Source organism: Callionymus lyra, chromosome 3, assembly GCF_982586985.1.
Source record: "Callionymus lyra chromosome 3, fCalLyr1.hap1.1, whole genome shotgun sequence".
In the NCBI taxonomy this organism is placed as follows: domain Eukaryota; kingdom Metazoa; phylum Chordata; class Actinopteri; order Syngnathiformes; family Callionymidae; genus Callionymus; species Callionymus lyra.
Window position 1 is genome coordinate 38,203,093 of NC_141820.1, and position 15,471 is coordinate 38,218,563.

The 15,471-nt window shown below is 38.9% G+C and overlaps 2 protein-coding genes across 2 annotated transcripts; one reads left to right on the forward strand and one right to left on the reverse strand.

Moving 5' to 3' along the window:
- Window positions 1-177: 177 nt before the first annotated feature.
- Window positions 178-3,401, reverse strand: trmu (tRNA 5-methylaminomethyl-2-thiouridylate methyltransferase). The gene is made up of 11 exons (XM_087786009.1): window positions 3,236-3,401; window positions 2,945-3,110; window positions 2,770-2,876; window positions 2,506-2,628; window positions 2,256-2,428; window positions 1,920-1,973; window positions 1,773-1,839; window positions 1,608-1,708; window positions 1,187-1,331; window positions 1,026-1,108; window positions 178-590 (listed from the first exon to the last, which is right to left on the reverse strand). Exons 1-11 carry the CDS (start codon window positions 3,315-3,317, stop codon window positions 456-458), a joined length of 1,236 nt encoding a protein of 411 aa, XP_087642135.1. The 5' UTR covers window positions 3,318-3,401; the 3' UTR covers window positions 178-455.
- Window positions 3,402-8,314: 4,913 nt separating this feature from the next.
- Window positions 8,315-15,345, forward strand: LOC148084701 (FYVE, RhoGEF and PH domain-containing protein 4-like). Its single transcript, XM_087786078.1, has 15 exons — window positions 8,315-8,474; window positions 8,768-9,308; window positions 10,009-10,402; window positions 10,855-11,000; window positions 11,240-11,396; window positions 11,672-11,810; window positions 11,886-11,944; window positions 12,023-12,166; window positions 12,227-12,399; window positions 12,507-12,537; window positions 12,837-12,920; window positions 12,979-13,104; window positions 13,168-13,311; window positions 13,383-13,514; window positions 15,064-15,345. The coding sequence occupies exons 1-15, from the start codon at window positions 8,315-8,317 to the stop codon at window positions 15,268-15,270; spliced, it is 2,637 nt and encodes an 878-aa protein (XP_087642204.1). The 3' UTR covers window positions 15,271-15,345.
- The last annotated feature ends 126 nt before the right edge of the window (window positions 15,346-15,471 follow it).

Here is a 15,471-nt window from a genome sequence, read left to right on the forward strand (position 1 = left end):
AATACTCTTAAAATGATCTATAACCAAAATCTAATTTCCCTTCTATCCCCGGCCCTTACATATGATATGATACAATAAATACCCAAAATACAATACAATAAAATAAATAATAAAACAACAATGCTATTCTTTTAACTAATTTTGTAAAATTAATTATAAAATATTGAACGGTGATGCTCATTACTGGGGCAGACATTTTTATGATATCGATTTTATAGAAGAATGAATGAAAAGTGAAATCATGGAAGCATGGTAAAGGAAAAGAAAAAAGAAAATCAGATCTGTGTCAGACTTTTACACATTCATCTATTCACACAGACATACACTGGCATAGTTGAGCCATATTAACAATATGTAATAAAGGAGCAGTCTCTTGCTAAGTGAGGATAAAAAATATATTATAAAACTCAGTTACATAATAAAACACTGGTGATGTTTCAACTATGAAATCCTTGTCAGCTGGGTGGTTTGGAGGTCTCCTCCCTGAACCGGGCCGCCTCTCGTCCCTTCTGCCGCGTGAACTCGCTTGGTCCCAGCTGGATGATCTTCCCGCTGCCCAGACACTCGTCTCCTCTGTATAGCACGGCAAACTGAACCAAAAACAGGACGCAGTCAAAACAAACTCGGTTTCTTGGCCACATAAAATAACCTTTTAACAATGCTTATGAATTTATTAATATTTATTTTTTATATTCATTAAATATAAATGAACAACTTAATCAGAACCACACTGTTTATTCATTAGTAAGCATGTTAATCTCATTTGTTTGGATAAACATTAAATTAATTATAGAAATACTTTAACAAAAATAACAATAATCACGCCCTGGATTTTAAATTACTACCTCCGTCAAGGAGATTTGTAAAGACTATATAGATGATGAGACTCGTTCTAGAGCTGTTTTTATTTCCCCATTATGATCATAAATCTTTAGTAGGTCTAAGGAATAACATTCACAAAATAATCTCAGACCATGATTTTATGCTCACTATCTTCACACTTTGCATCCAGTTAGGATACTCACCTGTCCAGGTGTGAGCGCTCTGATTGGCTGAGACAGTGAGATCCAGACCGAACCGTCCATGTTGAGCGTCACAGTACATGGAGCTGAAGAAAAAAATATCACAGCCCAGGTCTAGATTTGTTATTTATTTCAAAATGTACTGCTATTGCTTTCAAACTCACTCAGCGCCATCTGGTGGATAAAACGAAAGTGACACTCCATCATCTTGGTTTTGACCAGGTCAGCAGGTGGGTCAACGGTGATCCAGTGGAAGCGGTCGGTACGAATAGTGTCTCGAAATAGAGCCGGGTGATTTGTGGTGGGAGCCTGACAAATAGGAATATTAATTCCAACTTTTGTTTCTATTGTTAGATCACAAACACAATTTTATTTTGAACACAGATGACACTTTCGTGTCACTTCTGTTTTTATAGAGAGACCTGACTGCAACAACCCTCCCTCCACCATGAACAAAAAAATTCATTAATGTCAGTAATTCTAAACTTGAACCTTTGATGCTGAATTAAAACCATTATTCTGAAGTATATGTACAGTATGGATCGAAATATCAAACAGGAAGTGTTCAGACTTGATCTTTCTCACCACAAAGACATCCCCTGTCGTCACATCTTTGTCCACGATGAACAAGGCATCTCTCAGTCCTCCGATCCGAGCTCTCTGACCCAAAGTCAGGGTGAAACAGCCTGGACCGAAACTACGTCAGTGCCACTCATTCTTACAAACACCACATCTACCAGGTGAAATGACCTCTGTGCGACCCCATCACTTTCCCGTCCTCAATGGAGACAAAGTTGCCAGGTTTTGGCTCCAGATACTAACAGGGAAGAGGAGAAGTTTAAACTGTAATACCAAATTTAAATAACTAGAATAACCATTGTTGGACATAAAAATCACCTCCAGAATAAACTTGTCAAAATGTCTCTCTCCAATAAAGCAGATTCCCATGCTCTGTAGAAAAAACACAAGGTCCTCTGATCATTAACACATGTTTTATGAGCAGCATTTTCATTTAAAAAGTTTTTTTTCTTCTTGGAATTAGGATTGTATTACATTAGTACTTACTTACTTATTCATAGTGTTTAACATGATATTCATTTAACCAAGATTAAAAAATAGTATTAAATGAAGTAGAAAGTAAAAAGGTCTAATTATAAATATGCTTTATGCGCATTTGGATATGTACTTTATTTAATATTTGAACACAATTTTCTTTTGCATTTTCCAGCTGACCTCCTTCTTCTTCAAGATGTGATATAGTCCTGCCTCAGCTGCAATCTTCTTGACAAAGTCTTTGGTGAGTCCGGCAAGCGGGAACAAAGTCCGTCTGAGGGCCTGCTGAGGGATCTGGCTCAGGAAGAAAGTCTGGTCCTTGACCATGTCAGCCCCTTGGAACAGACGCACCGCTGCCAGAAAGCAGACACAATTGGGTTTTACAGATACTAATACTTCAACAAGGAAAGAAGAGAGCAGCGAGTCTCACGGTTTCTCAGCTCAAATCTGTCCCGGAATAGCGACGTCTCTGCAGGAGTGTGCCTCTGCTGGAAAACCTCTTCGTCCTCCTGAGACGTCCGAGCATAATGACCTGTCGCCAAGGCATCCGCTCCTGAAGCATTACATGAATAAATGTATTTTTAACTTTCACCTGAAAACTTCAACACAACCTTCAAGTCATTGCAAGTCCATCTATAATTATGTTTTCTGTTGTCATTATATTGTATCTTGTATTCAGGTAAACAGAACTTACCAAGAGTGTCAATAGCATACTTGTAGAAGTGGCTGAACTTTATGTACTTGTTGCAAAGAATATCTGGATTTGGGGTTCGACCTTTCTCATATTCTCTCAAAAGTTTACTGGGGGAAAAAGATCAGGATTTGAAGTGTATATTGTTGTAAATAAGAAAGTTTTGAGAAATGGCTACCTGAAGACCTCATTCCAATATTCCTTGACATAAGACACCTGGTGGAAGGGGATGTCCAGAGTCTGGCAGACCCGCTGGGCGTCCTCCAAGTCTCTCTCAGTGGAGCAGGTTCCACTTTCTTCCAGTGAGTCCCAGTTCTTCATGAAAACCCCAGTGACACCATAACCTTGCAGAAGAACAGATCAGAGACCTGAACAATGATGTTAAAGCAAAATTCGCCCTCCTCGTGAAGGGACGTTAATGTAAACATTATATTTCCGTTACTTTCCAGTCTTGTTGTTAAACAATCACCTCTTTTTTTTAGCAGCAACGCCGCCACAGAGCTGTCGACGCCACCGGACATCGCGCACACGACTTGTCGAATAACACCCATGTCTTCAGATTAAAAACGTCCCAATAACGCGTTTAATAAACTATTTATTCGTAAACTTGGATAGTTACTTCACATGACCACTGAAGGAAGACGCCATCATTGTGTGCAGTTGAAAATACACTCCGACTAGAAACGTGCTTCAAGCGGAACCGTTTTTAGTAAGTACAAACCAAATTCTATAGATAATCATTTTTTATTATATAATAAAAATTTAATTAAGACTTCATCATTTGAATAATGCTTCCTCAATTTGTTTAAAACATGCAATTTTCACAAAATATTTACCTTAAGAAAAGACTCAAAATACCAGATTTACATATAAAAATGACTTACTTACAAAGCCAGTCATTTTAATCATTTTTGGTGTGAGCATGACTCAAATTAATTACTGATAACCTTAACAAAAATAGATGTTTTCATTTTAAGATAAAAAGCAACACATATTGTTTCCCACATACAGTATATTGTAAACATTTTAAAAGTACATTCATTAATTTATAATTTTCTTCGTATACGAACATTCAGGAATTTTATATTTCACAAATAAATAACAATAACTTGAGAAATTTCATCAATTCTAATCAAAATCATATTTTTTTATTTTCTAAAGATTCTTTAAATTCTATGTCTGCACCAGCCTTTACCTGAAGCACCTTGGATACGTGACTGGGAACAGAAAGTAAGATTGTTTTGTTTTGCTCATAAAAACAGAAAGTCTGGACTATATATCATTATCAAAAATATATAGCTTGTGGATTTCGTTTTTTGTTGTTGTACTCCCCCAAGAGAAGCCAATTTGTGCGGCTCAAGTGTCTTGTAAGGATGTCTCTTGGATGCCTCCTTGGTGAGGAGAGATTTTTTATTTTTGCCTTTTGTTGTCTCCATATTTCCCCAGACCAGCTTGGAAAGGTTTCTAGTAAAAATGACGTCAGGGCCTCTGTACTTCATCTGCTGCCCCCGCAACCTAATATTAAGTTAATTTTACTCTGTATATAATTTAACAAATTTTCATACACCATTTACCTCCCAATTTAAGTTAATAGAGTCAATTATATAGATAAATAAATAATCCAAATATGAGATCAAGCATTTCGTCCAATGGGACTCCGAGGATACAGTTGGTGGGCGGGTCTTAACACACCCTCATTATTTGAGTGATTGGCGGTCTGTGTGGCTTTAACTCTTACTACGACCGCTGCTGCTCCTGCTGTACACGTGGAATTCAACTTGATTTTATTTCTCTAAATCCTCTTTCACGTCGACTTCAAACCATGTTTGACCGAAAGAAACGGAATAGTTTGACTTTGAATTGCAACCGTGACACAGAGGAGTTCAGGCGAGTGGCAGTCCGGCGGAAGGTCAAAGGTGTATCAGAACATACAGGTACTACCTTCTTTATTTTGAAATGTGTTCAAATGGACTTTCATACGTCATTGGTGGGCTAACATCAGACAATTGGCCAGAAAAATGGGTTAATGTTTGGAACCAACAGATGAACAAATTCACATTCATAACGCCTGAGAACCTAGCATACTCAAACATTAGCACTTATGTCAAACCTTCGAAACTCAATACGTTTTTTTTATTTCATAAAATTAATTGTGTCCATTCAATATAAGATTATATATTAAATTTACTCATTTTGCTGTAATTGTTTTAAAGGTAAAGAGTATAGGTTTGGTTTAATGTCATTTTTAAGGTGGTTTTAACTAATTGTGTGGATAACATTTTTATGTTTTAAACTCTGGGATAATGTGACACTAAGTCATTCATCACATCTAAAATATCTAAATATAGACCTCTTCTATATAGTTTGTCATTTTAAACAATTTCCTGAAGGAGACCTCCTGAGGGATCAATAAAGTTCTACCTTACCTTGTGTTTGGAACCGGTAAAATGAATAACTTTTGGGATCGATTATTTTGCTAGAGATTTCCAATGTCATCAAAGACACAACCAGCCATTCTATAGCTGAGATTATGCAACTGGTCAGTGGTTTAGAATCATAAGTGTACATGCTACTTTGAACATTATTTACGTTGTGTTCTTCTGAACTTGTTGGATTACTGGACGGAAATCTGTTCCCCCTGATTCAGCCTAGACTTCGCCTCGTGTCTCCTGAGACTTCAGTCCATCATCGCTCTTACAAAGCGCTACTGTTTTCCTCCTGTGGCAGAGAGCAGCACGATCTGTTTGGACCTCCTCTATATTAGCAGTCTATTGCTCCGATGGTACTGCTGGAATCAGACTAAACACAACTGTTGATCATTGTTTTGCTGCCTAACTTGAATGAAGCCATACAACTCAGCAGCAGCTGGACTGAACTATTTATTTAGATCTACTGCTCTTGCAGGACCAATGTCAATATGGCATTACGTTTATATCACATCGAATGGTCTATAGAAAGATTTTCATAGTCTGAATCAAACATTTATTTTTATCTTGCATCTCCTGTTTAGCAGTGTATATTTAAAACCGTACTACTTCATCTATTGTAAGTAAGTAATGGTTATTTGTAAAGCGCCTTTCTAGACCATGTCATTAGGTGGCGATGTTGAAATGATTTATGGATTCAGGTGGTCAGCCACCAAAAGCATGTTACTCATCCCATTGAGTGTTTCCAAAGGGTTCAAACGGCTGATGGCCCACTAAAAAGAACATTTTATTTAATTTAATGTTTTATGTAATGATTCTTTGGGTACAAAATGATCCGAAACCGGTCTGCTGAGAATGAAATGTCATTGTTGATCATGCCTGCCTCAATGTAACCTACTAATCCAATTGTCTCTTCCTGTCTGGGCTGTTTTTTGCATGTGTTGGTGTGAGTGTTGCACATCACTGCTCTCCTGCTGTTTCTTCCACATACACCAGCTCTCGTAAAGTAGGGGTCCTTCAGCACCATCTGTCTCTGCAAAAGAAGCAGTTTGTAGGTTTAAAAAAAAAAAAAGAAAGTATAACAAGTAGTTAAAAAAAAAAAAAAGAATAAAGAAAATAAATGGAATAATGTCACTTGCTTCACTGGTAGATCCTCATTGAGGAAGTTGCATGAAGGAAGAGTCTCTTCTTCTAGGCTTGAAGCCATTTTCATGCTATTCACAATAGTGCACTTCTTAGTGTTGCCATTATTCTAATCAAATATTTAAGGCATGAGCATCTGAATCAGAGTCTTTATAGTACCATCATCATATAAGGAAAGATTCTTCCTAAAGAAAATAATTGTGTAACTGTAGCAAAAGTCACTTTCTCACAAATTTAAACAAATCTTGTATTCAAATGAATTTCTTCAGCATCCCATGACACAACTGAAATGCTTTAGAAATGCAAGTTTTTATTTGAAATTAAATCAATTATACATTATGTGACCTGTGCTTGATCATGATTGGTTTATCTCAAGAGGAAGCCACTTTGATGGCAGTGCACTCTCTAATCAGATAACACCGTATCAATGCTTTTCTGTGTAAATTTAACATTTGATGTCGGCATTTCACTTGTGAAATGCAAGTATTAAACTGAAACAAATGATGTTTGTCATTGTCTTCAATTTTTTCAAAATGGCAATAAAATGCTTGCATTCCATTTAAAACACAGTTTAACTAATTATCTTACTGTTCAGATACCGTCGGTTGATGTCAGTAGCAAAAATCTTGATGTTATTCAAGACGATCAGTAGCCACTGAACTCATCCAGCATTTTGAAGTAATCCCTTCTCCTTCACTACACTTTCTCAAGTCTGGCACATATCTGCAAAGACCAGCTAGAGCATACCTGCTTCACTGTTGCTCTTTTTCATGTAATAAACGGAAGCCACTAAATAATCACAACTATGCTTTGAAAGTACATGTATGGAACCAGTTGAAAAGGAATGTGGTTTTGTGACTTTGACAGACACGGATACACTGTGATCGTTGGATCCTGTGATGAAAAGACAGAAGTGAGAAAGCGGAAGTGTAACACGGTTGAGAAAGTCTCTCTTGGTCGTTTCCACATGACTTGTAAATATCTAAATTTTTCAACGAAGCCACTTACTAATCTGGGAACTCTGACTTTGTACTACGTGTGATGGAACTTATTGATTTGAAGAAAATGATCTGCTGGTAAGAGAATCGTCTGGTTACATAATGTTTATTAGTCTTTTAGAAGGACTGCGATCCAGGGATTTGTAAAAAGTTTTTAATTTGTTGTTTCTTCATAACTGATTCAATCGAAACCAACTTCGTTATACAGTTTCCTGTATCTATAAACGGACAAATTCACATGCTTCATACAACCTTTTTTAAGGAAAATTATGTACTTTTGATATAAAAGCCCTGTTTTATCGAGATTAAAATGTTTGAAATCCATATGTTTGCAGTAACATCTGTGACTCAAGTAGAGTAGATAAAAAAATATTATTTCAAATTTAATTAATGTGTGTTAAGTGTTTTATTGTTTCCAAATTACCATCAAAATAATAGAATAAACCAAAAATTTTGAAGGAAAAATTAACGATATTTCAAATAAATAGCGACATCCAAGAATAGATCTGTTGTGTGACGACACGGGTTAATTTTAGTAAATTGTCACAAATAACTTTCATGAGCATGCAAATAATCATTTAAAAGATGAATCTGCATTTATCTGCTGAATCATCCAATTGCTGCCAGAGCTTAATCTCCATGAGCAGCACCAGTGTGTTGTCGGGCAAGAGTTTCCAAGCAAAAGACAAAGGTGCAGCACCCCATTTACTGGAGCAGAAGGAGAGCGAGCGTGACCGCTAACGCCGGAGAGTTAGTTCAAGACTCAATTTGCAGAACAGAGAGCGTGCACAGAAGTGGGAATCAAGAGTGAGTGAAATGGTCTACGCATGACAATAAGTGGAAACTCAGACATCAGAGAGTGCTAGAGATCTCAGGGTTGGCTACGAGAAATAAGCTTTACAGTTATGAGAGTAAGGCTCAACACAACCAATTTTGAGTCATTTTATTTGAAGTCAGTGACATGAATTGTTTGTGATGTTCATGCTCTGTTTTTTTTCTTTTCCAGTTGTGACCAGTGGAGTGTGTGGATCGTACAGCTGTGACCCTGACACGATATGTGCATCAGAACCGTACGCAAATCATGGTGCAGGGACAACTGTGAGAGGAGCCCTGGCAAAAAGATCACCACACAAACCTCAGGGTAACAGCTCTTCTGGTGTTTAAAATAGAGTTACAAAGTCTTCCGACTCTTGGGGGAGATCTGTTTAAAGCAAGTTTTGTGTGTGGTGGGTCTGAATGATTTTAGGGGAAAACATGATATTGTTATTTTCCTGTCATATTTTAATTTCATTCAAAGTTTTGTTCTTCAAATCAAAGTTTTGAATGTACCGAAACATTCACAAAAGTTTAAGTCTGTCAGTCCAATTTTGTAGGCAAAACATTGAGCACACAAATGGTCAATCAACATATTGATCAAATTCCTTGTGATTACAGTTCCCCCTAAACCAGCCCACCTCCAGAGTCCTCTGAGGACAGATAACACTCCCACATCAGGAAAATTCCGGACACAGCCAGGTAAAGGAGCTAAAGAACAGAATCGGACTCCTGTTTGTGAAGTTTCTGTACTGGTTGTACAGCCAACTCCGAACGGTCACGGCTCTCCCAGTCCCCTCAGAGAGGGGAGACCCCTTTATAGTAGAGCTCAGGTTAGCCCAGGCTCATTTTCCCAAGGAGTGCCCAGTTGTGTGACGAGTCCAGTGTTGGGATCCCCCAGTCCGAGGAGAAGAAGCATTCCAAGTTACAGCCCCGGGAGAGGCGAAGGATACAGTCCTGTGAAGGTCACACCGAAGAATCGCAGCCCTTTGGCTGGAATACTGCGAACCCCCAGTCCAGTTCAGCCCAAGCACGGGTGCTACAGTCCTGCCAAGAAGACCAAGTCCTGGCTGGGAATACATGGCAAAATGGATAGACAAGACAAGAAGGTTGGGAAATCTCTGAGTGTGCCTAACCTGATCCATTACTGCAACGAGAGCGGGTGAGTTCTTGAAACATTATGAATGAATAAATGACCAAATGTTTGCTGTGCAATGTAGCTTAGCAGTGACTGAACATCAATGATCAAATATACTTTTATTTTATTTGATTCCAAATTAAAAGTGATATGCTGGTGGATGTGTTAATACGTGTTGGGAGCAAAAGGAAATTCTACCTAGAAATGAAAGGAAAGTGAAAAAACATAGTGAATTTAAGATATTCATAGACTATAATATACTATGGCATTTTAATCAAGAAAAGTACAGTTAAAATAGAGGAGTAAAATATATTGAAAAACTCAATTTGCCAAAAAGGATTTAACCCATTTAAAATGATAAAATTGTACTTGCTTAATGCCAACCTTGACTGACAGACTTGAGTGAACAGACTTGAAAACAAAAACGATTGCAAAAGGGATTCTTGAAAAAGACTCCTATATAGGAAAGTGGAAAAAAAGATTCTACAAATAAAACTATGTAATTTAGAACAAAAAATGAGCAGAAATAATAAGTGTTGAAGGTATTTTCCGACCATTTAAACTTTAAATTGAATTGACACATATTGGCAAAAGGATGAAATTGTGATGATTTGAAATAGTAAATCCCCAAAACTATTTTATTTAAGAAAATAGAAACATAATGTAACCATTAGATAATCTAAATGTCTACAGTCTGGCTTATTAACACTTTTTGTCTCCGCAGGATGTCCTCAGAGGATCGTTCTCCATTACAGCCACTGAAACTGCCTAACTGTGAAACCACCGTCTCGAGCAAAACTCACCCAAAACTTTATCAAGCCATGAGCGTAGGGATGCCTCAGCTCTCCATCAGCAGCTCTGCTCTCACGCCAGGGCACTTGAATGGCATCACGCCCAGAACGGATGCCAGTGCTGAGATCGAGTCTTTTTCTGCGTCCAATGGGGCCCCGTTGGAAAATGGTAGCGTTCCTAACCGGGAAGTCCCGGATGTTGAGCCAAGGAGTGAACTTGAGGAAACTGAGCCAGAGAAGAGAGCAGAACAGAAGCTGTTCAAGATCGCCACTGAGCTTCTGCAGACAGAGAGGGCGTATGTGTCACGTCTCCACCTGCTGGATCGGGTCAGTCACTGTGTGCTGTACCAGATGTTTTTATCATTTTTTTCTTCCTTTTTATCTCTTTAATTGTGATGGGGGGAGGGGCATTGTTGAATTAACCAACATTTTTAAATTGACTTATATTCTCACAGTTTTATTTATTTATTTATATATATATATATATATATATATATATATATCCAGACATTCTTCTTTAGTTGGAGCTCTTTCTTTCTTCTTATAATTAGTATCTCTATGGAAGTCACTAAGATATACTGTATTGTCTTGCAGGTATTTGAGAATCTATAATAATCCAAGATTGATCAAATGTTTGTTTGTGGGGGAGGATTTTAGATTGTGGTGGTTTATTGTACATATGTTGAGTGGACGATCACAGAGATGATGCATGTCTACCATTTCCTAAACAACGATGAATCTGAGTATTAACTCTTATCTATCAACTTCTCCTACTGCAGGTCTTCCGCTCGCGTCTGTCAGAAGAAGCGGACCGAGGCTCGTTTCCTCCTGAAGTGATCAAGAACATCTTCTCCAACATTTCCTCCATCTTCTCTTTTCACAGCCAGTTCTTGCTGCCTGACCTGGAGAAGTGCATCAGCAGCTGGTAGGTGTTTGGGTCAGCGGATACCATTTAATGCCTTTGAGGTCACGTTTGTTCCGTTATGTAAAGCATGTGTTCCATGTCAGGTCTGACTTTGTCGGTGAATGTCTTTTATCATCGCTTTAGTTCACAAATGAATACAAATTAAAAGATGTGAATCAAGAGTTCTACAAGATTGATTGAAAAATAAAGGTTAGGAAAAGTATAATTTACTATATTGAAGTGTTTTATACCTTATTCAGGTGCGACAGTCCAGGTTTGGGAAGTGTTCTGCTCCGACATGCTCCGTTCCTGAGGATGTATGCAGACTATGTGAGTAACTTCGACCAGGCCATGGAGCAAGTGAGGACGTGGACTGAACGCTCTTCTGCCTTCCGAAGCATCGTTCAGGATATACAGGTTCCAGCTTCATTCTACCTCCGTTTCTTTTGGTGTTTTTCAAGTAAAGATCTCCACTGAAGTCGTCCTCCACACCCTCCATCCCGAGTCTCCATATTCTATGTCCAAATTTTCCTCCACACCTCTCCACCTATTTCTCTGACGTGCTCATTATGATTTTCTCAAACTCAACCATCCCTGCACTCTCTTCTTCGCCTCCTTCCATCTGTCTCTCTGGGTAGTTGACCTTACATTAAATCTGACTCTTAACTTGTTATTGTTTCATGTTCTCTCAGAGTCAGGAGGTTTGTGGAAGTCTGTCTCTGCAGCATCACATGCTAGAGCCCGTTCAGAGAGTCCCCCGCTATGAGCTGCTCCTCAGGGACTATCTGAAGGTTCTGCCCAAGGACAACCCAGACTTCCAGCTAGCTCAGAGTAGGTGCATCGCGACGATGCTTTACTGAATTATTCATTTGTATTTAAAACTCTTCTTACTGGTTCTTTCTCCAGAGTCGTTGCAGACCATATCCATGGCTGCCACTCACTCAAACAGCGCCATCCACAGAGCTGTACGTGTATTACTTTCCACCTGGCCGTGGTCCCATCACAGGTGTTGGGATTCTACCATTATCTTGATGTTTTCACAGGAGGGACTGAAACGTCTTCTGGAGATCTACGAGATGGTGGGAGAAGAGGAAGTGGTCAATCCCACTAATGAGTTTCTGAAGGAGGGTCGCCTGCTGAAGCTAGCGGCTCGCAACACGTCGGCCATGGAGAGACACCTCTTCCTGGTCAGACATCAAACATGGCTCGTCATAGGAGCATTTAATGTAACCAGCTCTTCTCCACAGTTCAACAACTTCCTGCTCTGCTGCACCCCCAAGTTCTGCCTGCTGGGTCAGCGCTTCACCGTGCGCTGCAGAATCGGAGTGGACGGCATGCAGGTGCAGCCGACCACCAACGAAGATCACCCACACACGTTCCAGGTGTCCGGGAAGGAGAAGACTCTGGAGCTGCAGGCCAGGTGGGTTTTTGTTGGAACATTTTTAAATGTTAATAAATGAAAACAACAGAATATTTTACATGTGGAAAGTTCATTTCATCATTCATTTTTCTGCTCTTTTTGATTAGTTCTGAACATGAACTGAACGAGTGGATCAAGGTCAACATTTTTCTTATCTCTTTTTCCTCATCTTCAAATCTCTTGTTTGACCATTTTCTTTTTTATGTTCCATTCCCTGTGTTTGTATACGCTTTTGTGTGATTCATTGGGAAATCTCTCTCCGGCTTGAATTTAAGTTTTTCTTTATTTAGCTCACATTCATTCAATTACCATTACCACAGTTCTTGACTTCATTTTCATTTTTCTGTGAATTTTATTCCATTGAAGTTAATCAATATTCTGTATTTACTGTTTTTTTTGTTGCTCTTCGTTGAGCGTCTTGATTAATTCCTCTGCAGGTGATTCAGGAAGCTGTTGAATTATTCCAGAAAAAGAACGAGACCTTCAAGTTGGCATCTAAAGAGTTTAGCTTGGAAGAGCCGGTGGGTTTTCATTGAGACTTTGAGAAGTCCAGACGTCTAACTCAAAGCGTGGTCGTAGGTGAAGGAACTGGGAAAACGTGCGCCTCGCTGGATCCGGGATAACGAGGTGTCGATGTGTATGAAATGCCAAGAGCCATTCAACGCACTGACCAGAAGGAGGCACCACTGCCGAGCCTGCGGCTATGTGAGTGACTCTGATGTGCCCTAAAATTGTGAGGCCCTTGCTCATGTTCCCCCCCTTCTCTAGGTGGTCTGCTGGAAGTGCTCTGACTACAAAGTGTCTTTGGAGTACGACGGGAATAAGCTGAACAAAGTGTGTAAATCCTGTTTCTCCACCCTGACCACACAGAGAGAGGAGAGAGTGGAGGAGACGAAGAGGAGAACCATGGAGGTTGGTGTGGACCTCTCTGGATCCTCTTTATGTTCTCTCTTTTTAAAGTCTCTCTTCTTTGTGGCTCTCAGTTGGAAGCTCCTCCAGTGTCCAGCGACGCTGTGTTCAGCAGCTTTCTGCTGTATGGCAACAATCCAAAGAGAGTTTGGTGTGTTCTGACCCAAACTGAGCCTCCAACTCTCTGCCTCTCCACGGCTTCACAGGTCACACACACTTTCATATGCTTATTTTGTAGGATGTTATATGTTTTATGTGTTGTAGCAAGATTGTATCTTGAACCATTTTTAACTGTTCACTGTGGCTCATCAACTTGACTATGCAGCTTTAGTGTCATAAGGTTGCATGTTAAAATCCAGCCAGAGGCAGTCCTGAGTTTGAGCAAATCTGTAGATTCTCACTGGGCTTGTGTGGGTTTCCCCTTGACTCTCTGGTTTTCTCGCCACAGTCCGTAGACAGACAGATTAATGAATGATTAAAATGACCTGATGAAGTTATGTGCAGGGTTCACATGTTCATGTATTAAAATGTCACACATCTTATAATTTAGATAAATCTGGACGCAAAGGCCTTTAAATCATTATTTCAGCCTTGAATGTTGTCATTTCTGACTTTTTTTTCTGCTTCCTGTAACTCTTGTTTCATCGTGTGCCTGCAGGCTCATTACTCACCCTCCACTGGTTTAAGCTGTTTCACTGAGCCTTTCTAGTGACTCCTACTATTTTTATTCTTGCTCGGGTATACAAGCACCTTCAGGCACCAGTTGACGTGATATGCTCACACAGACGAAAAAAGGAACAACCAAACAAAACATTAGCCTTTTTTCCTGAGGATGAGGGGCATAGCTTGAATCACTCATAAACATGCTGAAATGAACATTCTTTAATGGGTACAAAAAGAAACATGTCTCTATCATTTGTTTTATTTTAACCTCTTGAGCCCCGAGCTCTAGAGGTAGATGTCTGGTGTGTCTTTGGAATCTTGCGAGTGTGATTATTAATAGTAATTTTAATGACTTTTATTATAGGAAATTGACATGATTAAAATGCGTTTATAATCATTTTTAAAACGGCATTTACCAATGCAGAAAGTATAGTTGTTGAAAGAGGAATACAATTCTAAATATTATGAATTTAATAAAGCACCATATTATTTCAAATGGTAAATTTCTTACAGTTATATAATCAGTAAGATTGTATGTGATTGTACTATTATGACTAATATTATAAAAGAAAGTGGAAAAATGTCATAAATAGTTAATAGTTAATAGTTAGTTAATATTAATACATCTATCAATAAATATTTTTCTAAATTAAACATTAATGTCGATAATATTTTTCAATCAATCATGTTAAAATGATTCATTTTTTTCTGCAAAAAAACGTGCATTCTTTTTGTGTAAAACGGGGCCTTTTTTTTATTCCTGACTATAATCTAGCTGCAATGAATTAATAATTTGGTTTGTTCTGGGATAAGAAAATGTAAATAGTCTTTATTTAGTGTTTCAAATGTAGGTCACAGCCTGTGTTATTAGACTCCAGGGCTGTAATAGAAGGAGCCGTTACTAAAAGTCAAGGCTGAAATCAGACCCGTTTACATCCTCTTCTTACGAACTAGATTTATGCTTTATTGATCTAACAGAGAGAAATCACGACTGCAGGACAACATGAGGTTCAATATGATAACATATTTTCTGTGACGATTCTTTCAAATGCTTCCATCTTGTTTACTTCTCTCCTTCCTCCTTCTCTCCAGGACGTGAAACCGTTCTCCATCATCTCCTTGCCGGGCTGCACTGTGGAGGATTCTCCTCCCGAGCTCTCGGACCAGTCCGGCTTCACCCTCAGGGCTCCAACATTGACACACTCCTTCTCCTGCGACACCACAGACCTCAAACACCACTGGCTCACTCTCCTCGGAGACGCCATGAGCTGCACCAACGAAGTCTCCTTCAACAGCTAAGCGTGGACGACAAACTTTTATCTTCTTGCACTTTAATTGTGATTTACAGTAAAATAAATAAATGTTTTAAATTGAGTAGGACGGTCTACTGTCAGGTTACGGCCACGCGGCTAAGCTGTGCTGATGTCAGGGAAGAAAACGCAGAAGAATCTTGGTGAGCACTCGGTTCTTTAGAAAAGACATTCACCGGATCTCACTTCA

Coding starts and splice junctions, on each gene's coding strand:
- trmu (XM_087786009.1), bottom strand. CDS start 3,317: ATGGGTGTTATTCGACAAGTCGTGTGCGCGATGTCCGGTGGCGTCGAC. Junction 1,840..1,919: donor TTGACAAGTTTATTCTGGAG/GTGATTTTTATG, acceptor CTTCCCTGTTAG/TATCTGGAGCCAAAACCTGG. Junction 1,109..1,186: donor TATCCACCAGATGGCGCTGA/GTGAGTTTGAAA, acceptor TTTTTTCTTCAG/CTCCATGTACTGTGACGCTC.
- LOC148084701 (XM_087786078.1), top strand. CDS start 8,315: ATGCTCTGTTTTTTTTCTTTTCCAGTTGTGACCAGTGGAGTGTGTGGA. Junction 11,001..11,239: donor GAGAAGTGCATCAGCAGCTG/GTAGGTGTTTGG, acceptor TACCTTATTCAG/GTGCGACAGTCCAGGTTTGG. Junction 11,945..12,022: donor ACAGCGCCATCCACAGAGCT/GTACGTGTATTA, acceptor ATGTTTTCACAG/GAGGGACTGAAACGTCTTCT.